The sequence below is a fragment of the Notolepis coatsorum genome (assembly GCF_963971535.1).
Source record: "Notolepis coatsorum genome assembly, chromosome: 13".
NCBI classification, from domain to species: domain Eukaryota; kingdom Metazoa; phylum Chordata; class Actinopteri; order Aulopiformes; family Paralepididae; genus Notolepis; species Notolepis coatsorum.
In genome coordinates this window covers 92,727,599-92,753,919 of record NC_140177.1, presented here as the reverse complement: position 1 = coordinate 92,753,919, position 26,321 = coordinate 92,727,599, and the positions used below count along the sequence as shown (strand labels likewise).

The 26,321-nt window shown below is 44.5% G+C and overlaps 1 protein-coding gene across 1 annotated transcript in view; it reads left to right on the top strand.

Annotated features, from left to right (window-relative positions):
* exoc3 (exocyst complex component 3) overlaps nt 1-20,399 on the top strand; it is a 46,378-nt gene extending 25,979 nt beyond the window's left edge. Inside the window, exons 8-16 of the mRNA XM_084326782.1 lie at nt 2,753-2,870; nt 8,225-8,350; nt 9,218-9,318; nt 10,087-10,197; nt 10,599-10,740; nt 11,262-11,384; nt 11,782-11,943; nt 17,788-17,909; nt 18,206-20,399. Of these exons, the coding sequence (XP_084182908.1) occupies nt 2,753-2,870; nt 8,225-8,350; nt 9,218-9,318; nt 10,087-10,197; nt 10,599-10,740; nt 11,262-11,384; nt 11,782-11,943; nt 17,788-17,909; nt 18,206-18,401 (1,201 nt within the window). The 3' untranslated portion in view covers nt 18,402-20,399. The remainder of the gene's footprint in view (nt 1-2,752; nt 2,871-8,224; nt 8,351-9,217; nt 9,319-10,086; nt 10,198-10,598; nt 10,741-11,261; nt 11,385-11,781; nt 11,944-17,787; nt 17,910-18,205) is intronic.
* The last annotated feature ends 5,922 nt before the right edge of the window (nt 20,400-26,321 follow it).

Genomic DNA, 26,321 nt, shown 5'->3' with positions numbered 1-26,321 from the left:
GCAACTCCGCGGAGGTCCGCGCGGACTCAAAGGGAGTCAAAGCAGACCCACAGCAGAGTGCAAAGTGCGAAGCTCCTATTTTCTGACGCGCGGACGTCCGCTGAGATCAAAAGTTCAAAGAGTCCGCGCGGACCTCCGCGGAGTCTGCTCTGTGTACAGTCTGCTCGACTATGGGAGGGCCTTTAGACTAGCTGCTTGGTTGCAGCTAAAAATAAAAAGCTCACAGCTCCTACACTAGTGATTACAATGATGGAGAGAAGACAGTTCACAGCTCCTACACTAGTGACATGATCAAACACACACTCATGCTGCACACGCTCACACTTATGGTCACTTTACTTTAAAGGAAAGGTCACTTTAAGAATAGTATAGTATAACTTGAGACTGTATAATATAGCATGTACATAAAGATCCAGTGCCTCATCCGTAGCTAACAGTGTATTGCACTACCACAGGACCTAGCATGTCCTACCATGCTCTGTAAATAACTCATGTACATATACCTATATGCCCTACTCTGTTTACTTGTTTTATTGCACAATGTCGTTCTATTGGATTCTATTATATATTACTATTGTATTATGCACATCGTTGCGGGCAAGACCACCCGCATTTCATTGTATACTTGTATGCCGTGACAAATAAAACGCTTGACTTGACTTGACTTGAGTGATTACAAAGAGAGGAGACATTTCACAGCTCCTACACTAGTGATTACAAGGAGAGAGGAGACATTTCACAGCTCCTACACTAGTGATTACAAGGAGAGAGGAGACATTTCACAGCTCCTACACTAGTGATTACAAGGAGAGAGGAGACATTTCACAGCTCCTACACTAGTGATTACAAGGAGAGAGGAGACATTTCACAGCTCCTACACTAGTGATTACAAGGAGAGAGGAGACATTTCACAGCTCCTACACTAGTGATTACAAAGAGAGAGGAGACATTTCACAGCTCCTACACTAGTGATTACAATGATGGAGAGGAGACATTTCACAGCTCCTACACTAGTGATTACAAGGAGAGAGAACAGAAATGCAGTGAGAAACGGTGCATATGCATGCATGCATGCATCAATGAATGAGCACCAGTGCATGACAAATGTGTGGAAGCTCACATGAGCGCACGCGCGCGCACACACACACACACACACTAGGGCTGGACAATAAAGCAATATTATCGCTTATTGTTTTTCAAAGGGGTCATATTTTCATAAAATAATGATATTGTGATGTAGTGGTACACCCTTCTGTATTATAAATGTATGATGATAAGCTAATATGAACTCAAATTTCACGCAAGAGTTTTGGTTTGATATCCCTAGAATCTGTTATTGCATCAAACAGCAACCTCTTTGAAAAAAGGCCCTGCTTGGTATTACACTTTGTTTATATTTTTGGTTTTGGTCTGATGTGTTGGTTGGAGTTTAGTAACATATTATACATTGTGAATTTCTTCCAAAGCCATAAACCAGAGAAGTAAGAATCAAACGTGTGATGATGTCATCAGGTATAAACATCTGGAGCTGCTCCATGAATGCGAGAGTGATTTTTGTGGACAGAATGTTTGTTTGAGTTTTTATATCCAAACTAGCCTTATTCTATAGTAGTGCTCTTGGTTCTGAAACAGTAACTGTACCTATGAACTCAGAACATTTCCCTGTGTTTTTAGTTTCAGTTGAGATGCTCTGTGTCATCTATAAAATCTTTCCCAAACCATTGTCTATGGAGAGGCTTCAGACTTTATACCCGATGACATCATAAACTAGAGTTTTCATTTTCACAAATATTTCTGTACCGTCTTAGACCATAGCAATAACGTGTATGGATTCTGAAATTGGGCATAGTTCCCCTTTTAATATATTATTGGGACAGTTTTGGAAATCTGTTTTTGTAAAAAAAAAAAAGAGAAAAATACTGGTGTGTAATACAACATGCATGTGTGTACCGTTCCATACTGGGGAATTCTTTCTTTTAGTCTATTTGAAGTGTCCTCCCACTGTCTGTTTCTCTGTTAGACTGCTGTTTTAAAACATTACAACTCGGATCGCTTTTGGACACGAATGCAATGGAGGAGGAAGTTCTATTGTCCCTCCTTATATAGGCATGTCTCGTAAAGCAATTAACTCAATATTTAAAGCTTAGCCCTGCCCCCAGATACTCTCTCACTCACACACACACACACACACACACACACACACACACACACACACACACACACACATCCGTGCACCCAACACGAGAGGTTAGCATAAACGGTTGTGTGTGTGTTGCTAGTAGTTCTTTGTGTTTTAGAAGCCCATAAGGGAGCTATACATTAATCTGCACCAATCCTGCTTCTCACTGCACGCAATGTGTCACACACACACACACACACACACACACACACACACACACACACACACACACACACACACTCACACTCTTGGAGTACACTTGGCTCATATCCAATTCTCACACCAGGCTCCATGTACAGTAGTACCGTCAGGGGAAATACACGACTGAACCACACCAAGCGCTGGAGTAGTGAGCCAGTTAGCTGCATAGCTGCAGATGTGGAGATGATTCTCTGTGAATGAGAACATTTTACCATGAAAGGATAAATGTTCATGAGAACCTTGCTTTTATTTTATTCTCAGACTCATTGGTTGCTTTCCATTCAATTTGACGGTGTCCCTTAAAACCTACAAAACTGACCATATTTGACAATTGTGTGTGTGTGTGTGTGCGTGTGTGTGTGTGTGTGTCAGTGCGGAGATGATGGGTCACCCAGAGCTGAGGCTGGAATGTGACATCAACGACCTGGACCCTCTGCTGCCTCAGATCGTGGTGGACGATCTGCTCAGTAAATATGTCCAGACCTTCACAGTGAGTAGCACACACACACATATATGTATTAGTGCTGTCGGGTGATTAAAAAAAATTATCTAATTAATTACAGGATTTGTAATTAATTAATCTAATTAATCGCATTTTAATTGCATAACCATTTTAGGCCTGATATTTTATATTCTATAATCATATTTCAAATTGCATGTGTCCAGATGGCAGAATTCAGTACTGTATCTACAAAACCTTCTGTTTAATCATCTTCCCTTTATTCATTTGCTTAGATTTTTCAGGTCTGGTCAATTTTAGCATGGTGTTATTCAGTAAAAAAAATATATATATAAAGAATTGAATTGCTATTCTCATTTGGTTCATTACAATTTACTCAAGCTAGTAACAAGACAGTATTTCTGACACTGGGAATACATTCCCTGAGATCCATAGATGTCCCTAGAATCATATACCAAGAAAATGCAAATGTCCCATTTAAAAGATTTTTTTTTATTATACGTCCTTATGGAATGAATGAGATTTAAAAAAAAAAAAAAATACAAAATGATTTTCTTATTATTTTTTGTAATTAATTTTGAGTTAATTTTCATAACGTGATAATTTGCTGTGTAATTAATTAATCTAATTAACGCGATAAACTGACAGTCGTAATATTTATATATACAAGCACACACACACACACACACACACACACACACACACACACACACACACACGCACACATGATTCATGAAGTTATACCAAACAAGACCTGTGTTCTCCTAGGACTGGGAGATATACTGATTCATGAAGGTATACCGTCTTGGATCCATACACAAAGTATGAATTTTTGCTATGCCGTCAGACAGTATACATATTGTAGACATTTTTCTTTTATACACACTATATATTTTTTAGTTAAACAAATATTTCCCTTGCAGCTGTATAAAATGGACCATTTTGAAATGAAATGGCACCATGACATTGTATTGCAAGATAAAACCATTACAAAATATAATTAAAACATTGGGCAGCAGCAGGGATGACACTTAAACCAAACGACACAAAAGCTTAAATTCCACTATATACCAATGGATCATGTCTGTACTGAAAACACTAGGCAGGCCTAGTTAAGCCAGACCTAACCAGTACTGAAAACACTAAGCAGGCCTAGTTAAGCCGGACCTAACCAGTACAACTAGTATAACCTAGTTATATGAGTACTGGCTGAGCGTCCCGCTCTTAAGCCTATCGAGATATACCTCATCTCATGTACCTACTGTACTCCACTAACGAAAAACAAATACGCCCACACCTGCTGGGTCCCGCCCCTATGGAGGCGTAGCCTATAAGACACTAGGCATGGTCACCAAACACTCTTCCTTGCCAAAAAACCCGTTTCCAGGAAAAGATTCCTCAAAAAAGGGGACTCAGGGCCGTTAAGAGCGGGACGCTCAGCCAGTACTCATATAACTAGGTTATATACATAACCTTACGTTATATTATCGTACTTGGCCATTGCGTCCCGCTCTTAAGCCTATCGAGATATGGGGTAGAGCGGACGCGAGGCCCGACAAATGTACCCCCTGAGGACCCGTAAGCCCACATCAAGGGGTTGGGGAGTCCCGTCACCCCATCCTTCCTAATGAAGGGGGGGCGCAGTCAACTCCACCTGAGTGCGAGCAAGAGGGAACTAGAACCCCTTGAACACACAGCACAGGCGGAACCACATGTGACCTAACACACTGTGGCCCATACCCACACACTCCTGCTACCCTACCAAAGGACGGGAAGCAGGAAAGGCCACAGACCCCAGAACCGCCTGGCAGACAGAACCCCCGGTCATGTCCATGAGGTAAAACCTTACAAAGGGGCCCGGGGAGGACCATGAAGCTGTAGCACAGATGTCCTCCACCGAGGCCCCACCCAGCAGAGCGGCAGAGGCAGCCGCCCCACGAGTGGAGTGCGCCCTGACGCCCCCAGGGGGATCCAGCCCGGCCAACGTGTAGCAGAGGGCAATGCCCTCGCACAACCAATGGGACAGGCGCTGTTTCGATAGTGCCTTACCGGCACGAGAACCACCGTGACAGACAAAAAGCTGATCGGTAACCCTGAGGTCCTGAGTATGGCTGAGGTAAATTCCCAAAGCACGGACCGGACATGACAGGTGAAGGCCCGCATCTAACTTACTAGCGTGAGGGGGCGGACGAAACGCCTGAACCACAATATCCCTGGAGCGGAAGGAACTCCGGATATTCTTAGGCACAAAAGCAGGATTAGGCCGCAGAGTGGCACCGCAATCGGAACGAAAAGACAGGCACTCTGGACGTACCGAAAGAGCACAGAGCTCACCCACGCGTTTAGCGGAGGTGACAGCCAGCAAGAACGCGGTCTTGAAAGACAGCTGTCCCAACGGCGCTTGCTCAAGTGGCTCAAACGGGGCCAAGGACAACCGACCGAGGACCAATTGAAGATCCCAACTCGGAGCCAAAGAGCGTTGCACCCTGAAACAGGAACCGCAGGAACCTCGGGGAAAATCGGGATGTGAAAATACGCATCCTTCAGGTCTATGGAGGTGAACCAGTCTCCCCTCCTGACAGCAAGCAGAAGGAGTTTGACGGTCAACATCCTGAACGGTCTCGCTACAATCAACCGATTGAACGCGGACAGATCCAGTATAGGTCTGACCCCCCCCCCCCCCCCCCCCCCCCCCGTTTTCTTGGGCACCAGAAAATAACCGGAGTAGACGCCTGACATCGCGTCCTCTCTCGGGACCACGACTACGGCCTGCTTCGCCAACAGAGATTGGATCTCGTCGGCCAGGGCTGTCACTGCTTCTGACCCTGACAATAGGGTCGGCACCAAACCTGAGAACGGAGGTTGGGGTTGCGCGAACTGCAACACAAGCCCCTCCTTCAACGTTCTCTCTATCCACCCCCCCAAACGGCATTCTTGTCGCCATATGTGAAAATAATCCCACAGCGCACCCGCCGTCAACTGACGCTGGGCTGCAAGGAACAGTAGATAGTTGGCCCGGTCCCTCCCGCTGTGCGACGCACCCAAGGGGGGACCCCGACAGAAAGGGCCGGTTTGATACGGGAGAAGCTGTCATCAAACTGGTTGACACACACCCCCCCCTGAACACCCCTCTAGCGCATGCTGAGGAGTTGTTCTACAGCTAGACACGCAAGGCATGAGAACCCCATGGGCTCCTACACGCCGAAGCCCTGCAGTGATATTGCTATCACCCAAATCACGCTCGCCTCTTCTTTGCAGACCACTGCCGCTCTCACGGGAGTGGGAGGCATCAGCGCGATACCCCGGGGTAACCCTTGCTGTGCATTCAACAGAAGAGGCCTCGAGTCCTCCTGCTGACCACTGTAGCTAGTGGCAGCCGTAACACCAGGCTCCCCCATCACACACCGTGTGGTGCAGGAGCCACGCGACAGCACAACATTCTCACGGACAGACCCAGGCTCAGCCATCAACTGGGTGTCAGCCCCTGTCCCCATGAGAAGTGAAGAATGGGGCCGCATGCGCTTCAAAGAAGGTTCGCGGCCCGCAGCCAAAGGAAAACGATCAGAGCCCCGCTTCCGTGGGTAACGGAGAGAGGATTGAACGGGGAGCGGGCTGCTCGCGGCAGAATGACAACGGCTTGTTTTATCCAAGCCGCATACACCCAAAATGGCTGATCCCTCGGCCGCCAAGGCTGTCGGCCTTGTGGATCCCTGTTGACTCTCCGCCCAGGGCACCACTGGCGGGGGAAACATGGCCGCCTGTCGAGGGCCTCGCCACAGTCGTTGACGAGGCCGTGCTCCCACCTCTGGCTGCACAGTGTGAGGCGGTGTGGGACCCAGATCAACAACCGCCTGCGCCTCCACAGAATTACCAAAAAGACTTTCCGTGGAAAAAGGAGTCGTGAGGAGAGAAAACCTATCCTCTTCCCCAAGAGGAGAGTGCTCCAACCAAACATGCCTAACAACAAACGTTGATAGCATCCTAATCCTCCCCGCAGTTATAGCTTGCGACTGAGTCAAGATCTCTATAACACCACAAACATGCAACATGTTTACAATGTCGGCTGGACCCATAGCCCCACTACCCGACGCCAATGTGGATAGGAAACTAGCCAGCTCAGCCATAACACTGGCCGCCGCTACAAACCATCCTGCAGCAGTATACCACTCATCCGTCCATACTGCCACCCTCCGAGCCGATTCGCTCTCAAGCATCGGCCGGGTGGGACATCGTTCATCCCCGCCGGGACACAGGATCAAAGCTACCTGGCTACGCAGCCACGGTACACTCGGCCTGCACCCTGTTGTTAGCCCTTTTACCCGTAAAAAAGGTAAATAAGACTCAGCGAAACCCCCCACATTAGCAACCGACTGACCTTCATCAATGAACCGGGCAAGAGGAGGGAAAAGCGGCAACGTCCCGCGGCGGGGAATATTAGAACAACGACCCATTTCAGCATCAACATTAGCATTAGCAGTAGCATTAGTGTAAGCAGCATACTCCAGGATAGCCAGGAAATCGTCCACTGCTGTGGAACGTTCACCAAGCCACCCCGGCCCTGGCGCCGAAACACACTTCACAGCATTACTAACACCAACGTCAATGCCTGATGACACAGGGCCTACCTGTGTACAAGCTGGCCCGATAGCCAAACCTTGTACGCTGCTCCTTGGTCTGCTGCCATCAGACGAGGAAACATCAACACAGGCCCGACGTGTCGCTGAAACATGCCCCGAAGATTCCAGGGGTAAGCAAACCTCCGGTAAGCTTTCAACATTACGCAATTTCTATAATCTTTTCATAACAACTAGTTACATAAGGCGCACTGCGACCGTTATGATGGAAACGAAATAGAGGAAGAGTGTTTGGTGACCATGCCTAGTGTCTTATAGGCTACGCCTCCATAGGGGCGGGACCCGGCAGGTGTGGGCGTATTTGTTTTTCGTTAGTGGAGTACAGTAGGTACATGAGATGAGGTATATCTCGATAGGCTTAAGAGCGGGACGCGATGGCCAAGTACGATAATATAACAACACTAGGCAGGCAGGCCTAATTAAGCTGGACCTAACCAGTACTGAAAACAACACTAGGCAGGCCTAGTTAAGCTGGACCTAACCAGTACTGAAAACAACACTAAGCAGGCCTAGTTAAGCCGGACCCAGCCATGACACTCATGCATGTGTTTCAACAATGCGGAGTCCGCCAGTTAGGGACATTTGCTATTGTAGGCTTGGCCCTCTGAGCTACGGTGTTTTTAAATTGAATGTTTTTTTATTATATGTAGGATATTATACTTTTCTCAGGCTTATATAGTACTGTTTGACAACTACATACCCCCCCCCCCTCCAGGGCTAAAGATGTCATGTATGTGATCTTCTCTTCAGTCTAATATAACAGGTTGGTTGAGGAAGGCCTTGGAGACGGACAAGAAGGACTGGCAGAAAGAAACGGAGCCAGAGGCCGATCAGGACGGATACTACCAGACTACACTGCCTGCTATAGTCTTCCAGGTAACACACGCACACAAAAGAGACTTTCAAATATACACACCATACCATAGAGCAGTGCTTCTCAAACTTTCTGTCAGGCCCCCCTTTGGCGGACCAAAATATTTTGGGCCCCCCCCCCCCCCCCCCCTTCGCCCCAACAAAATAGTCATGAAATGGGCCATGTTTAAATGTATTGAAATAACACCAATATCGTGACCTTTCAAATTGACCCTATATTTTGTTTTCAGAGCGGTCATGGATGAAAAGCCAGCTTCACACAGATACTGTATGTGGTGCTGAATGGTATCAACACCTTAACTGCTGCACCATGAGATACTTGGTACTCAGCACCACACTCTGAAACTAGCTCTCTAGGTGGTATCAGATGAGATTTCAAAGAGTTCTTCCAAGAGTTTGGATGGAGATGTGTCAGGAAGCTTTGTCTCAATGTTGTCTGTAAAGGTTTTTTTTTATCCAGAGTAACTTGGTGATCCTTTTCTGTGTTTTATTAAATAATGATTTTCAGATTTTGAGAAATGGTATTTTCATGGAGAACAGTGCAGCTGCAACAGATAGCACTTTAGTGATAATTTTCTGTAATCCAATTTTTTATTTTATTTTTTATAAATCTCAAGGCCCCCCCTGTCATGCCTCTGCGCCCCCCATGGGGGGCGCCCCCCCCCCCCACTTTGAGAAACACTGCCATAGAGGATGCATTCTCATGCACATAACATATGCACACACATGCACACACACCATGGTCATCGAGGACAATTTATAATTTAAACACTATCTATATACTGTGTGCTATGACTTACCTCACAGGTCACTAAGCAGTCATCATATCACAATGGCTATACATCAATTATCTCTCACTCTCTCTCTCAGATGTTTGAACAGAATCTGCAGGTGGCCGCCCAGATAGATGAGGGTTTCAAAGAGCAGGTCCTAAAACTCTGCCTCAAACAGATGAACTCCTTCCTCGTCAGGTACAAACTGATTTAAACACATTTAATCTATTTTTAAAGGTGTACGTTTTTTGGATTGTTTTTCTTGGAATTGTAGAGCCTCGATGGCCAGTGGCCGTTGTTACATTATCATTAGTAATGTTTGCTTCTCAAAATTCTATCTCACATTCGAGATTGTCCACCTGAAAGGGTTACGTCATCTTATCAACGCTCCAAATGCTTACCGGAGGAACTCAGAGATTCTCTCTCTATCTAATCTGGTTTTGTCCAGTTTGTAATTGGTATTTGAATGAAATGGATGTTCTGGTATTTGAATGAAATTGATGTTCTGGTATTTGAATGAAATGGATGTTTTACACGCCTATTTAGCTAGGGGTGTCCTGATCCCGTTCTGAGTAATTTAGTCTGCCGATACCGAGCCCCAAGCCCACGCTGTGTGATCCTAGATAATGCAGCTACACGTGTCATGTAAAACCAATCCAGTTCAGGTGCACTACAGCTTTCCGTTAATGGTTTTTATTAATTTATTTTGAACAAAAAAGGATTGTTTGATCAGGCTTGATGTAGCCGATACAGATCAAAACCAAATATGCTATAATCGCCCCTGATACTGATCTTTCAGATGCGCTCAGGACACCCCTACGTTTAGCCATGCAGACTTGTCAACATCTCCTGCACCTGTTATCTTTTCTCTAATTGCTAATAGATAAACCCATAGTCAGTCATGATGATTATGTACACAACAACGTAATGAAAATAACCCTGTGACTGTGTTGTATTGCATCGTAGGTACAGAGAAGAGGCGATAGTCTATAAGGAGGAGCATCTGCGAGAGAGACAGCTGCCTCAGTGTTATGTCCAGTACATGATCGCCATCATCAACAACTGTCAGACATTCAAGTGAGTTGCACAGAAATCACTGTTTACTGACCGTCTCTACCTATTCTGAAAAACACACCATGCTCTAAAACAAGCTCTTGCTTTCTCACTCTAGCGTGCAGAAACAAACATGGAGAGACGCTTTTTAATCAGCATCTTGTTCAGATGCCTCTGAGTCACACGCAACACAATAAAACCTTATCAACCTTTTTTAATAGACACATCTCAGTATGAAAGCTGATTCTGTGTCCTTTCTCTCCCTCTAGTAGTGTAAGAGCCAACAGTGTAATCCTCATTGTCTATCTGAACCAGGTGTTGACTGATTCACACATGCATTGATGCAGTAACTTAAACTTGATCTATTCTTCTTCTAATCTCTCTCTCTCCTCTCTCTTTTTCTCTCCCCCCCCCCCCCCCTCTAGAGAGTCTATCAACAGCCTAAAGAGGAAGTACTCCCGTTCGTCGGAGCCCACTGTGAGCGACGCAGCCATAGAGAAAACCCTGAATGAGGTGGCCAAGGAAGGGTGCCAGTTCCTATTGGATGAAGTCTTCCTGGACCTGGAGGTAAGGAGGGCTCTGATTGGACAACATGGTTGTTGGCAGGGTGGGAAATTAGCACCAGACACCAAGCCAAAAGCTTGTACATGTTGTCTGTCTATGGCTGGTACGTTTGTCTACTTTACCAGGCACAGTTTCCTCACAGCGCGAAAGTCCTGGGTTCCGACTTTTGTTGATTTAAAAGAAAGTTGTTGTTGAGGGTTTATTGTGTCGAAATTCAAATGTGTCCTCGGAAGCATCTGAAGAAAGTGCTGATTCAAAAAAAGTTAATAAAAAAGTCTCCATGTTCTAAAGAGAGAGACGGGGAAAGAGACTGTTTAGAGTTTGTGTGTTTCAGTTTGTTATTGCCGATTTTCAACCTTAACCCCATCGTTCTGTTGTGAGGAGGACATGTGATAATCTGACATCATGTAACTCACCAACATGTGATGTCACCGAGAGGAGAGCAGACCTCTAGCAAACTGCTAAGTGATAATTGTCTCCTAGTCTGTGAAAGTGCCCCATTTGAGTGTTGAATGTGTCTGCAGAATCACCTGAATGAACTGCTGACCAGGAAGTGGCTGCTGGACTCCCATGCTGTGGACACCATCTGCGTCACTGTGGAGGACTACTTCAATGACTTTAACAAGATTAAGAGACCCTTCAACCAGGTACTGGATGACAGTGGCTTTTTGTGGGGTCGTGTGGGGGTGGGGGGTTCCAGGGTGTCCCCAGCTAGATGGGGAATGGTTTAATGGGATAGGTCAGATTTATGGAACCCTAGCCTTACTAATTTTTTTTAATCCTTTCTCGGTACAGTCCATGCTGTTCCTACTAGCTAGTTAACCAAAAAACAATGCAAAGCTGACTGAGGACCTGATTGACTGCATTTGGTTTTGGCTACCTAACTAAATATAAATATATATATATAGGAGATGACCAGTGAGTTCTAAGTCTTGTATGATTTAGCTACGTATATGTTCCATGTTGACTTTTAGGAGATGACCCGTTGCAGGGTATTTATTGGTTGTATGTTTGAACTGTCCCATGTTGACTGTATGCTTGCAGGAGATGACCAGCGAGGCCCACCGCAGGGTGGTGGTGGAGTACCTCAAGGCGGTGATGCAGAAGAGGATCACCTTTAAGAACGCAGACGAGAGGAGGGAGGGAGCGGACCGGATGATCAAAGAGGCGGAACAGTTCAAGTTCCTCTTCAGGAAGCTCACTGCCGTGAGGACGTTTACTTTACTTCTCGTTCCCCGGCATGTCGTCGCTAGGCAGAGTCCACGTAATTTCTGTAATATTGTGCAGCTCGGGTTCAATTTGTCAATATCAACACGTCTCTCCTTAACACAGTCTGCGCCAGAAACGAGTTAACTCGTTATTGCCCGCCATGCGCTCAGCGCCAGAAACGAGTTAACTCGTTTTTAGGATCGTTATTTTGTTTATTCGCTATATCTATTCATAATTCATAGCTGGAGCCTCTGGTATACCCTTCAGACCCTGTCTGAGCTGGCAGACGGTCAACACCGCCGTCTACTGCCATGCAAAGCTATTGCATCTCATTGGAAATGGGCTGGTGTATGTTTTAGGAGCCGATCTGAGCCGGGCAGGCGGGGTTTAAATACTCAGGCGAGCCAGTTCTATACAACGATGGCATCGAACAGTAACCCCGCCCGCCCGCCCATATGTAACGGTCGGTAGTGTGGTACGGACCTCCACGAGCAGTATTTGGGTTGGGTAGGCGGGGTGGGTAATTGTACATTGGATTATCGACGAAACCTTACTTGGTCCCAAGAAGAGGGTCTCATGTATTATTGGGTTTAATAGGACATTTATTGTACATTGGAGGGGGTTGCGTTAGGACATTTACAGGGGCCAGTTTCGAATTGCAGTCTCTCTTTGAGAGTGGTTTTGAAAGTGGGTAGGGCGTTCCACATTGATGTGGCATAATTGCGAAACGTGTTTAGTCCCTTGTTTGAGCCGAATCTGGGTTTAACATGATTTGTGGAGCTCCCTCTGGTGTTGTGATCATGGTATTCACTGACCTTTTGTTTGGGAAGTATTTTGACATGTACATGGGTACCTTAGTCGTGTAGTGTATCTTGTAGACCAGGCCCATTGCAAGTTGCTGTACTCTTGTCGTCTACTCTAAGCCATCCTAGGTAGTCAAAGTGGGCAGGGGTGAGGTGGGTTCTAGGAGTAAGGTCAAGCAGTAGTCTGACGAGTTTGTTTTGTGATGTTTGTAATTTTGTTTTTAGCGCCTTTGAGGTGCTTTGGTACTGTGGGATATTCGTGGATATCCTGAAGAAGAATGTTCTCAGTCAACCGAGGTTCAGTTAATAACAAAGGTTTATTAACCAAACAGATAGAAATATACATAGTACATAGAGAGAATGGCTGAGGCTCTCGCCCCAGGTGATCAGCTGAAATGACCCAGGTAAAGAGACCTGGAATGTTGTTGGGAGGAGCATTATATAGTTAAAAGGGGGGGAGGTGGTCCCATTTGATAGGTCAAATGGGGGGGGGGGACACAGGATTGGGGAGAAAGGGGAGGGGAATGTCTTTACATGAGGGAGTTGGGGAATCATATTATTCCACAGTTACTCACTTTTCTCTTCATAATGTGGGTGAGATTAATGTATTGGGGGATGTCTTTACATGAGAGAGTTGGGGAATCATTATATTATTCCACAGTACCATGATGTGCAAGCATAGTCGTAGTACCCTTGAATGAGTGCTCCTGCCAGAGTCTTCAGGGTATTCTTGTTTACCAGAGAGGAGATCCGGTACAAGAATCTAGTTTGTTGGTTGACTTTTTTTATTACATTGGATGCCATTTTGTCACAGGAAAGATTTGCCTCTAGGATGGAACCTAGGTATGTAATTTCATCGTTCCTTGTGACACTATTGTCACCCACTGTAACTGAGAAGCCGTTGGTCTTGCTGAGTTTGTTATTTGAACCGAAGAGAATGGACTCTGTTTTACCCAGGTGTAATGATAGTTTGTTATCAGCGAGCCATATGCAGATTTTGCCTAGTTCAGAGCTGAGGGTTTTTTCAACCTGTAACTTGTTCTTGTCAGAGACCAGCAGGGCTGAGTCATCCGCGAACAGGAACAAGTTGCAGTCATAAGCTGACGACATGTCATTTGCATAAATTAGGAACAGTAGCGGTCCTAGTATGCTTCCTTGTGGAACACCACAGCTCACTGGGAGGGGGAGGATAGGGTACCGTTTACCTCCACCATCTGTTCTCTCCCCTCCAGGTAGGATTGCATCCAGCTCACTGATAGACTATCAAAACCAATTGCTTTTAGCTTGTCAATCAGAATGGAGTGATTGACAGTGTCAAAGGCCTTTTGTAGGTCCAGCATGACCATGCCGCAGTATTTGCCCGCGTCCACCTCTTGTTTGATGTGGTCGTTCAAATAGAGAAGGCATGCGTCAGTGGAGTGGGATGTTCTGAAGCCAGATTGGAATTCGTAGATTAGATTTTTTTCCGCAAGGTACTTTTTGACCTGTTCGTATACTCTTTTTTTCCATGACTTTCGGGATGGAGGTAAGAATAGAAACAGGGTGGTCTAATTTGCTCCCCTTTTTTTGTGCAGGGGTGTTACTCTCACAATTGTCTTTGGGTATGTGTCCCTGTTTTATGGAGAGGTTTATTATGTGTGTGATGACTGGGGTGATGGCGGCTGCTGAGTCTCTGAGGAATTTGGAGGGGATATTGTCATGGCCAGTGGCCTTGTTAGGTTGGAGGGCGCTCAGTTTCTTGAGTACCTCAGCTGTTGTTACCATTTCTAGTTTGAAATCGTCTTTGCGGACCCCTAGGTTATTGTAGTAGGCTATGATGTGTTCTACCCCAAAATGCCCTGAGTGGGAGGGTAGTTTGTTTACCAGTGTTTGTGAAGAAAATGTTTAAGTAATTGGCTACATCCAGCTTGTTTGTGATGAGCGTGCTGTCCGTCTTTATGTTTGTTTGAAAATCTGGTTTTACGTTTTTTACTGCAGCCTAGTTGATTATTGAGTAATTTCCAAAGTTCACGTCGTTTATTTTTGTTTTCCTCTGTTTTTGTTTTCCATGTATGTCTTTCCTCGGTTCCTCTGTCATTTCATATATGCACGACGAGATATAATAATGATAATCTAGCGTTGATTTCAGGATGATTAGATAATCAGTCGAAAAATTACGTGATGACTGGATTACAGTAAAATGCCTTTTTCTCGTATTTTTCCTGGAATTACTCAAAAGCACCCAAACCATACTTTATTCAAAACGGTATAAAACGGAAATGTATGGATGAAAAAATTATCTGTTTTGGGCATGTTGACTGGAGGCAACTAACTGACAGTCGACAGTGTTATTAGACCCATAGATATAATATAAGATATATTTTAAGCACTCACAAATGTTGCAGTATATCCATTGAATAAAGACCTGGCGATGAAGGGGGATCAGCGCCCCCTGCCGCTGCCGGTCAATGTGTTAAGCTGAACACCAGAGAGATTGTAATGATGATGTCATCAAGAGATGGCATATTCTCCATAAACAAAATAAATACATATTACATGCCCAAAAAGGAGTAGAAAAGGGAAGTATACACTATCAAATGTATTCGTAAAGCCCGAAATCTGGACAAGTCTTCTTTAAACAAGTCAAGAAGAAACATCACAATAAATCAAGAACATACACCACTATAAAATCCCAAATAAATGCAACACTCCCAGACATACCCCAGCGAAGGTAAGGGAAAAACTCACTAAAAACGTAGCAATAGGAAAAAAGCACCACATGCGATGCGGAGGAGAGACACCTTAGACGGGCCGTTCAAAAAGGGGGATCCCCCAACTTGGATGTCGGTGATACTTGGATGACTGTACCCATGGTGATTTTACTGGGATATGGGTATATTTTCAGATTCAGAGCTGTAAGCCCTACATTTAAAATAAAAGTAATTTTGATATAATGGCTCAACACAGTTGGTCACTGCTCCGATGTCAGCCGAGGCTCCCTGATAAGAGGACGAGCTTCTGATCTCGTCATTGATTTCCCTCTGCGCTGTGCTCTAATTATCTGCAAAACACAAAGATCCATAGTACAGTTTAAACTAAAGGAACACACCAACATTTTGGGAAATTAGCTTCTTGTCTCTCTCTGGAGAAGACGGTAAGAAAATTTCCCAAAATGTTGACGTGTTCCTTTAACAGTGCTCAAGTGCTCAAGAAAGCACATAAGATAATGTGACTCAACACATGTCCTTCATGTGTGTTTTGACTTGTTGCCATCAGGAAAGCTCTTAAAGGGGAACTATCTTATAAATGGCCTTTTTCAGTGTTTAGCCTTGTTTCCTAGCTATGTGGACTTATATTAATATGATCTATGTCTCTAATTCTCATATTGGCGCATTCTTCCAATTCTCCTCTCACAATATTCACCCTCACTGAACTGAGTCATCTGAAAATGTGCTGATTTGTGATGTCAGAGAGACACCGCTGCATGATAATGTTCAGGCGAGGCAGTGGTTTAGGAGCCCAGGCTCAAAACGGCTTAAGATCTTGAGGTAGAAAAATGCTGTTTTTGAGGACTTGATTAGAAATACAAAACAATGAATTAAAAAAAATAAAAAATTACAGAGGTGTTCCATAAACTCACAGGAATTGTGTAAAAGTGCCAAAATAGTGAAAGAAATAGTAAAATAGTTCCCCTTTAACACATTGGGTGCCACGCCTCTTTGCCCAGATAACCCCTTCCGTGCCAGCGCTTTAGTCAATGGGAGGTCGGGGATATTTGCGAACGCTTAAACTATATCTTAAATTATGGGTCTAAAACACCCCTTACGAAACGGATTGTTTTTTCATTGGTACATTTCTGTTTTATACCGTTTTGAATACGAGTATAGTTTCGTAGAGTTCTAGTAATTTCAGAGAAATTCCGCGATAATAGCCCTTTAGTGGAATACACAAAACATGTTGTCACTTTTCGGCTGATTTATGAATAGTTTTCAAATAAACGCTAGATTATTAATAGTATATGTGTACTTATGCACGCTAGAGAAGCGGGCTGAAAAATCTATTATCCATGACCTGGTCAGCGCTAACGTCATACACACACACACACACACACACACAGACACGTTGTGATCGCTATGAAAAAAACATCTGATTAACCCAATACTGGTAAAATAGAGTCCTTACCTCACATCAGATGTTCTGCAAAAAGATTAATCCAATTCCTGATCGCCATTCCAAATATTGATCGCGTTTATTGATCCAACGTTATAGTCCGAAATACATAATCGACGCTGCTCTGAGGGCAATCTGGTAACACGATACTGCTTGCCAGAGATGGGAAAACCCTGGACCGGACTTTTTTTCTGATGCACATGGCCACCCAATCCAATCCAATGATGTGCATTACCATCCGGGAGACGATAGGCGGCGGTATTTACCCTTTTCGAGCTCAGACTCATTCACAATGATAACGTCAGGCTGGATGGATGAAAAATGAATGGATATCGCTAATAAAAGAAATAACGATTAAATAAACGAGAACTCGTCATTGGCACTCAACGCATGGCGAGTTAGCACGACTAATCTCGTCGTTGGCACTCAAAGTGTTAAGACAGCTTGCCTGTAAAACAAACAGAAGGAAGTTTGGCTTTAGTTCCAGAGGCCATTCAACTGGTGAATGGCCACAGTGCAAGGAATGGTCAGTTCACTAATATGCACCTTTTGACCCCTTGATTTTAACCTTTTTGACCAAAGTGCACTTTTTTTGTATTGACCAAATGTATTTATTAGACTCGACAGATCAGCTATATAAGGATCCTGTTCTAACAGTGTCATGTTTCTTGTACTTTAACCCATTGAAACAGGGAAACACATTTGTGTGTATATGCAGGCTATATAATGCATTATTAGCAGGTGTTTTAGGTCTAAATAGGCTAATAGTGTCATGTATGTCTCTTGTCCCTTGTTCTGTCTTGGATGTGTATAAGTGCAGCTGTTTGCCGTAGTCATGCCTTAAATTGCCCCTTGCGGGACTAATGAAGTTCTTTGAATTGAATTTCAGGGAGAGGACACGGATCGCCTTTGTGACGCCATCGCTGCCATCGCTGAAGTCTTCAAACTGACCGATCCCACTTTACTCTACCTGGAGGTCTCCACACTGGTGTCCAAGTACCCTGATATCAGGTACACAGTCACATATCATTACAGGTGCAGCTCAATAAATTTGAATATCGTGGAAAAGTCCATTTATTTCGCCGCATTGATGCAGTAATTTGTGGAAAAGGAGCCCCAACTAAGTGCTGAGTGAACATCTATGAGTTTTGCTTTTTGAATTGAATCACTGAAATAAATGAACTCTTCCACAATATTCTAATTTATTGAGCTGCACCTGTATATACCAACTCTGATAGATACACACACTCTTCTTCCATTCCACCTGTGACTCACCTTCTATTCGTTGTGTCTCTGTGCCTCTATAGGGAGGAGCACATCCTGGCCCTGCTGGCGGTGCGTGGGGACGCCAGTCGGGATATGCGCCAGACCATCATAGAGACCCTCAGCCAGAACAAGCCGTCCTACGCCAGCTTCACCCAGCCCATCTTCAAAGACATCACCGTGCCGTCCAGCACCATGACGTCCATGACCTCCATGGCAACCGCCAAACTGCTCAAGTAGAGTGCAATCAACAGTGATGACGATGATGATGACGATGATGATGATGACATCACAATGTGTGACAGGCATGTGGTGAACCTGCTGAGAGTGCTTTTCTTTTTGTCATAAGTGGAAATATTGGTGAAAAACTAGCCTCTTGGCAGGTCATTACTAACGGGACTTGGGTAACACTCTTTCACTCTCAAGGTATAAAGCTACCAAGCAGCCATCGCAGCATCCTGTCCTGCTGGTGTTGATACTCCCAGGGGCACCTCCCCCTGGTCATGTGATTGACATATGACAAATACAGATACATAGATCCTAATAAAAAAAATCCACTGAGATGCATCATGGCAGTGGAAGGTGGACTTTAACTAATACACAGCACTATGGAATAGATACTGTACAGCGATGCATCCCCTTCTCCGTAAGTTGAGAGGATGGGCTGACTCTCCAGTCACATGTCTGATCTGGTCCAGTTCCTAATTGACCTATCTCAAAAGAAAAGCGGGTTGGGCTTGAGATGGGTAAATTCAATATAAATGACCATCAGCTTTTCAAGTTGTGGCAAGAGACTGATTTGTGGATTTTAATGAAACACGCTTGATTGCCAAATGGACACCCAGAAACACAATCTATGATTTCTCTTTTAACTTGTTTTGCACTTTGAATGAGATGTATTCCACCTTGTGTGTGTATGTGGATGAGAGAGACCTTCCGATGAAAGGCCAGGGCTACGTCCCAGTAGTTTAGAGTGGCCTCCTCACCTCCTTATATATCCTTTATATATATCTCCTCTCCTTGTCTCCTTTGCCCCCTACCCTGAAAGTTAAAATACCCCTGAAATGGTGATTATGGGTGAAAAATAAGCCCCCGTAATTTGGTCTCTTTAATTCAGCAAATTGTCTTTCTATTAAAATAAATAAATAAAATTACCCTATAGACGAAACTAAATCAGTTCAAAACACAGCCAGTAGAAAGTTACATTTGCGTGAGATTGTATTTCCCTCTTGAAGCGAAATTCAATTTACATAAGTAGCACATAGTCTCACAGCCTAAAATCGCACAGACTGTAACATAAACACGGACTACAAAGCAACAATAACACAGCCTAGCTAGTTGACTTGTGTTGGTCTATTTCCTTCATTTGGACTGCACTTAGAATACATGATAGGTTTAAAGGGACCGTTCTCTTTGTTTAAGAAGCCTGATGTGTTGCAAACTGGGAGTCATTTGGATCAACCCAAAAAGTACCGGCGCCACCGTTTTGGTTTTTGAGATTTTCAGCTCTTTCATAGATCTATTTAGGCTACCATGTCTCATCAAGTTAAGAGAAAGCCCAGATGATGGCTGCTTGGGTCTCTGATGTTCACACAGGTGGTCTTTGGGGAACAGGTAGATTTATCTAATCCTTTCTCCTCTCCTCCAGAATGTCTGCCTTGGTCACGTGTTGCTGGTTCTCAGTTTTACAGGTTTTCTTTTTAATCGCCAGGAAAATCTGTCTATTTTGAGAATCTATTTTATGTTTTTGTCTTGTTGTGTAGACTGTAAAATGATAAGAATGGATAAATAATACTAAGAAGCGTGAAGAAGTGATGAATGGAGATTATATCTGGGAGGAAAAGGAGGGAAGGGAGAGAAATGAGGGGATGAAGTGAGTGAGTTTAGGCTATTGGGACACAGCCTTGGATTATAATCCTGGATGAACTATATAGATGATTTGTTAATAATACTTGATTCACAAATTGTTACTGACCCACCCACACACACAGTCAGCCATGCCTTGTATATTCTTTTATGATATGACACAGACCTTGCTAATGGCTTTTTAGCTGTCCTAGTCTGTCCATCTGTCAACACAAAATATCTAGGGGACCTTTAATTAAACCCACACTCTCCATATGCCTTTTACAGGATGAACTGTATGAAGAAATGTCATGTTCTCATTGATAAATGAACCATCAGTGTGTGTGTAATGTTGAGCATATATGAGATAATGTGTTAAATACATTTGTTCTGTCATGTTTTCAGCGTCTTCATTGATTCAATTCGATTTAAGATGTTATGCTGCTAAATTGTTTATATTCAAGATGTTTTTAAATTGTACATTGTATCAGAGGTTCTGAGGTCCATGGGCCAGCAGCACAAGGCCTATAAAACACATGTTGAATTGTGTTAGAGCCTGGTGAGAGGATGCAACACATAGCTATGTTTCTAAGTTCGGTGACTTTATGGGCTGTACTCGATATCTTGCCAGACAATGTTTAGAAAAAAGGTGAACCCGTCCTTTAACGTCATCTACCTACAACGTCCAGTCTTTCGCCGCTGACTAAAGACGCACTTCTTCAACCATTATCTGAAATGAAAGGGAAAAAAAGATCTAACCTAATTTATACGAACCTACACTGTAGCACTCAACACTTTTTTTTTTAAATCTACTTTTTCTCCCATTTTCTATTTTTCTCCCATCCCAATTTCGTATCGTCCAATTCTACCCTCCCCTGTCTCGAACGCTATTAGGCCATGCCTCCCACAAGCCGGCTGCAATGTGGACTAAGCCTTACATCACGTGTCCCCTCCGGTACTCGAGGAAGCAGCAGTTGCATCTTTTCACCTGCACAGCGCAATCTCTCCGGGGGTCTGCGTTTTGGAGGGCACGCCGTGTTATTTTTAAACCTAGCTGCATTTTTCGGAGACGCTCTCTGATTGGCCACTGACTGACGCTCTCTGATTGGCCACTGACATGTTTGCCCAATCGCGTGACGAGCTGTGTCTTTGCCCATTTCCGGGTCTAACAGCAGCAAACTACTTAACGCCTATTTTATCACTGGTTAAGCTTAGGCGACTCTTTCGAAGTTGGTTATGGTTAGAGTTTGGAATCAGGGCTGGTGTTCTATCGCCATGCTCTAAGACAAACTCTAACCTTAACCAACTTCAAAAGAGTGCCTAAGCTTAACCAGTGTAGAAACAGGCGTCGGCCAATCAGAGAGCGTCTCCGAAAAATGTTTAAAAATAACGCGGGCACACCGCCCCCGTCGCTTCCTGATTCTGCTGCGTAGGCGCACCAACCGACCTGTAGGAGTCGCTGTCCACAACGTCCGATCCCCACCCATCAGCTTCCCACCTTCTAATACTGCCAATTGTATTAGTATGAACGACCAGCCAAGCTGATAGCAATGCGGAGAGCTGGGCTCGAACCCAGCGTCTCCCGCATTGGTGGTGAGCGCCTTGCCCACTGCACCACCTAGCCGCCTAGCACTCAACACTTTGATGAACATTGTTACTCAGCTGATAAGAGTTGTGCCCTTCCAGGCGGCTACGTGGCGTAGTGGGCAAGGCGCTCGCCACGAATGCAGAGACGCTGGGCTCGCCTGTTCGAGCCCAGCGCTCCACATTGCTTTCAGTTTAGCTGGTCGTTCATACTAATACACATTGGCCGTATTAGGGGGTGGGAAACTGATGGGTGGGGATCGGGCGTTGTGGACAGCGACTCCTACAGGTCGGTTGGTGCGCCTGCGCAGTAGAATCAGGAAGTGTCGGGGGCAGCGTGAGCCTCCCACGCATTACTCCTCGCCACTGAGAGATCGAGCTGCGCAGGTGAAAAGATGCGACTGCTGTTACCTCAAGTACCGGAGGGGACTTGTGCTATGTATGACTTAGTCCACATTGCAGCCGGCTTGTGGGAGGCAAGAAACAGCGTTCGTGACAGGGGAGGGTTGAATTGGATGATACGAAATTGGGATGGGAGAAAATATAGAAAATGGGAGAAAAAGTGGATAAAAAAAAAAAGAGTTGTGCCCTTCCTGATGACTTGTCGTACAGAACTTGTAAGTCGCTTTGGATAAAGGCGTCAGCTAAATGACAATGTAAATGTCTACAACCAAGTCATCACAGCAGCATCCATTAACGTCTACAACCAAGTCATAGGAGCATCCTTTAACGTCTACAACCAAGTCATCAGAGCAGCATCCATAATGTCTACAACCAAGTCGTCACAGGAGCATCCTTTAATGTCTACAGTGCTTCTTAATATGAATTAAGAACCTTCAGGGACCACTTGCATATGAAATAAAACTTAAATTTTTTTTTATGGTTTTAAGCCTAATCCGTAGCCCCACCTCCAAATCCCCCCAAAAAACACGCTGGTTTGCGTTCTCCGTTGGTAATGATTTTAAATCATTAAATTAAATTCCCGAAACGTGTATTTTCTATCTACAGATCAAACCGAATATAGTATACCAGGGTTCGAAATTAACGGGGGCTTGGGGCATAATGCCCTTGAAAATGGATAAAATGCCCTCGAAAATCAGTTAAGGGGGGCACTTAATGCCCCCGACAGTTTACTAATTATATATATATATTTATCCGGTAATGGAGCGTCTGTGTATCGTATACGGTTCAGATGACGCGCAAATAAAAAAAAATCATTTGGCGGAGCCGGTGTTCTGCACTGGCTGCAGCAGCAGCAGCCAGGTGCTAGTCAGTTTGTGTAAAAATGGCACGCACAATATAAATCAATCTTCATTACGACTTTAAAAACATAGCCATTAACATTACATAGGCCTACACACATCTTGCCATAGCGTTAGCAGTTTGTAGCTGTTAGCTAGCTAGCCCTTCACAACAACAGCTAACACCGTAGCTACTAGCTACTGTAGCAGAGGAGGAAATGGGAGTCTGAGAGGCGGGGTGTTTAAAGACAATGATAGGCGTTTATTCAACATCCAAGAAGGCTAACATACAACTGTGTTTTACTAACTCCAACCGGGACTATTGCCGCTTTCGCGCTGCTTGTTGACGTTATGAACTGCTCCTAACGTGACCGGAGCTGAAGGTGGCGGTGCCACACGCTAAAATGTCCGTGGGGACCCGGCGCCAACCCATAGATAGTTCCAACTCACCGAATTACGTAATCCACCACAGTTGCACTCAATATTTAAATAATGTTAGTCTAAATATATGTAGACAGAAACACAATAATTTCAAGCAGAAAACGAATCTTTCCATTAAGAACTGACAAGCAGGGAATTTAAACATGGTTGACATTGTTTTTGTGTGTTTATATTAATTAAAGAAAGGAAAGTCTAGTGCTGGCTGAGCATATTGTTTGTTTGCACTAAATTAATACTTTGACAAATGTAGCCTATATTTTTCAGTCAGTTCGGTCTTTGTGTGCCAAACATTATTTAAGGCTGTAAACACTGTAAACCTTTTATTTTATTTTTAATAAATGAGAAACATGTTTAGATTTGAGTGTTATAGAAAAAGAAAGCAATACGCTTGGACCAGCACTCACAGATTTTGGTATATTTAATGGCAGCCTGAAACAAACATGTTTCGGAACGATTATGTTCCGAAACATGTTTGTTTCAGGCTGCCATTAAATATACCAAAATCTGTGAGTGCTGGTCCAAGCGTATTGCTTTCTTTTTCTATTATACTCGACAGGATTTCAGCACCCAGTGTTATAATTTGTGAGCGCAGTCTATCTTGACTTTTAGATTTGAGTGTTACATTTTTTTTAATAAAAATTAACGTATATCGAACTGAAAACCGTGACCCCAAATTCGTGATATGAACCAAACCGTCCATTTTGTGAACCGTCCCACCCCTACCGTTTATCATAAAAATTCAGTGCCCCCGAAATACAAAAAAAAGCCCCCGAAAATCAATTAAGGGGGGCAAAAAAAGCCCTTGAAAAAAAATGTTAATTTCTAACCCTGTAGTATACCCACACATTCATATGGTCCAAGACATTCTGGACTATGGTTTAGAATGCTGGATTATAACCTTCATCAGCTGGCCAAGCCAATCACTCAATAGCCTGAGAAACACTGGCATGCTGTGGATCATGACTCAATATGAAGTCTGATCAAAGACATGGCTGCATGTTCAACCAGGGTGTGGCCTCTCATCATCTCATCTGTGTGTTGTCCTTGTGGTATTCTAGCATGTCATTCTAGCCATTCAGTTCTGCCTACCCTCAACCACCTTATCTCTCGCTCTCTATATATGTCGCTCACTCTCTCTGGCACACATTCTCTCAGGGAAGCTGAGACAGATGCTCGGGATACACAGAGGCTCCAGTTTATAAGTATGTCTTTTATCAGACTTCAAACGTATGCTAATTAGAATATATGATCACACACATGATCAATGACCATCCAAGAATGTACATTTGAAAGGGGGTGACCCATTATATCAGGTTGGCTGTGGTTCTGTGGCATAATAGTTCATTCTAACTTTACCTGTGTGTGTGTGTGATGCTTGAGTGTGCATGTGTATCAGAGTGTGTGTGTGTTTACGTGTTGAGTGCGTCCTGCCTTGAGGGTGGTGGGCTTTTCCCGCTCTGCCACTGAACAACTTCCTGCTAAATGTTTTATCTGCCGGCACGCGATCTGGCCGAGCTGTTGTGTGCCAACTGTAATAAGGGAAGACACATGGAAGCACGCACACACACACACTGCTGTGGGAAGACACATGGAAGCACGCACACACACACTGCTGTGGGAAGACACATGGAAGCACGCACACATACACACACACACACACTGCTGTGGGAAGACACATGGAAGCACGCACACATACACACACACACTGCTGTGGGAAGACGCATGGAAGCACGCACACACACACACTGCTGTGGGAAGACGCATGGAAGCACACACACACTGCTGTGGGAAGACACATGGAAGCACGCACACACACACACTGCTGTGGGAGGACACATGGAAGCACGCACACACACACACTGCTGTGGGAAGACACATGGAAGCACGCACACACACACACACACTGCTGTGGGAAGACACATGGAAGCACGCACACATACACACACACACACTGCTGTGGGAAGACGCATGGAAGCACGCACACACGCACACTGCTGTGGGAAGACACATGGAAGTATACACACATATACACGCACTGCTGTGGGAAGACGCATGGAAGTATATACCCATATACACACGCACACTGCTGTGGGAAGACACATGGAAGTATACACACATACACACACACTGCTGTGGGAAGACACATGGAAGTATATACCCATATACACACACACACTGCTGTGGGAAGACACATGGAAGTATATACCCATATACACACACACACTGCTGTGGGAAGACACATGGAAGTATATACCCATATACACACACACACTGCTGTGGGAAGACACATGGAAGTATACACACACACGCTATACTGCTGTTGTCCACCTGAGCAGCAGATCATTCGTAGAAGAAGGCAGTCGCACACATTTGTGGGAGTCAGTCAGCCAGTCACTCACACACACACGCACCTCACACACACACACACACAGGGATGTACCACTTATACTTAAAATTACATTACTTTGTTTTACATTCATTCCACAGCTTGGAGAAACGCGTACAACTAACCCTGACCCTAACTTGACCCCTACCCTCACACTCTAGTCTAAACCTTAACACCTCAGTCACACACACGCACACACACACAACTAGGGGAGCCTCTGATGTGGAGTGACAGCTGGGAGCCAGAGGGAGGTGGTCCCAAGTGTTACCATGGAGATGGTAATCCTCCTATTGCAGCATTGCGTGACCATTCATAATTATCCAGGGCCCTCTCCCATTGGTTCTTCGCCACGGCTCTGCCAGATGCGATTGGTGCAAAACAGTTCATTTCAACTCTTGATATCCATAATGTGACCTCATGACTTTTTGATGCAGTCGCCTAAACAGACATTTAATTGCCAACATTGAGTTTAATCATTCATCAAGTGTCGTATGTATAATGGGGTTTTATCACGGATGAATGTCATGAGCAATCACGTGAACTCTTACTATCGCCCCCTCTTTGTGACACACATTAATGTGTGCAATATTTTCTTTATTCTTTATGTCCTCACAATGATAGAAAAGCCCCAACAGGTAGTAGGTTATGAGGACATTATATTTT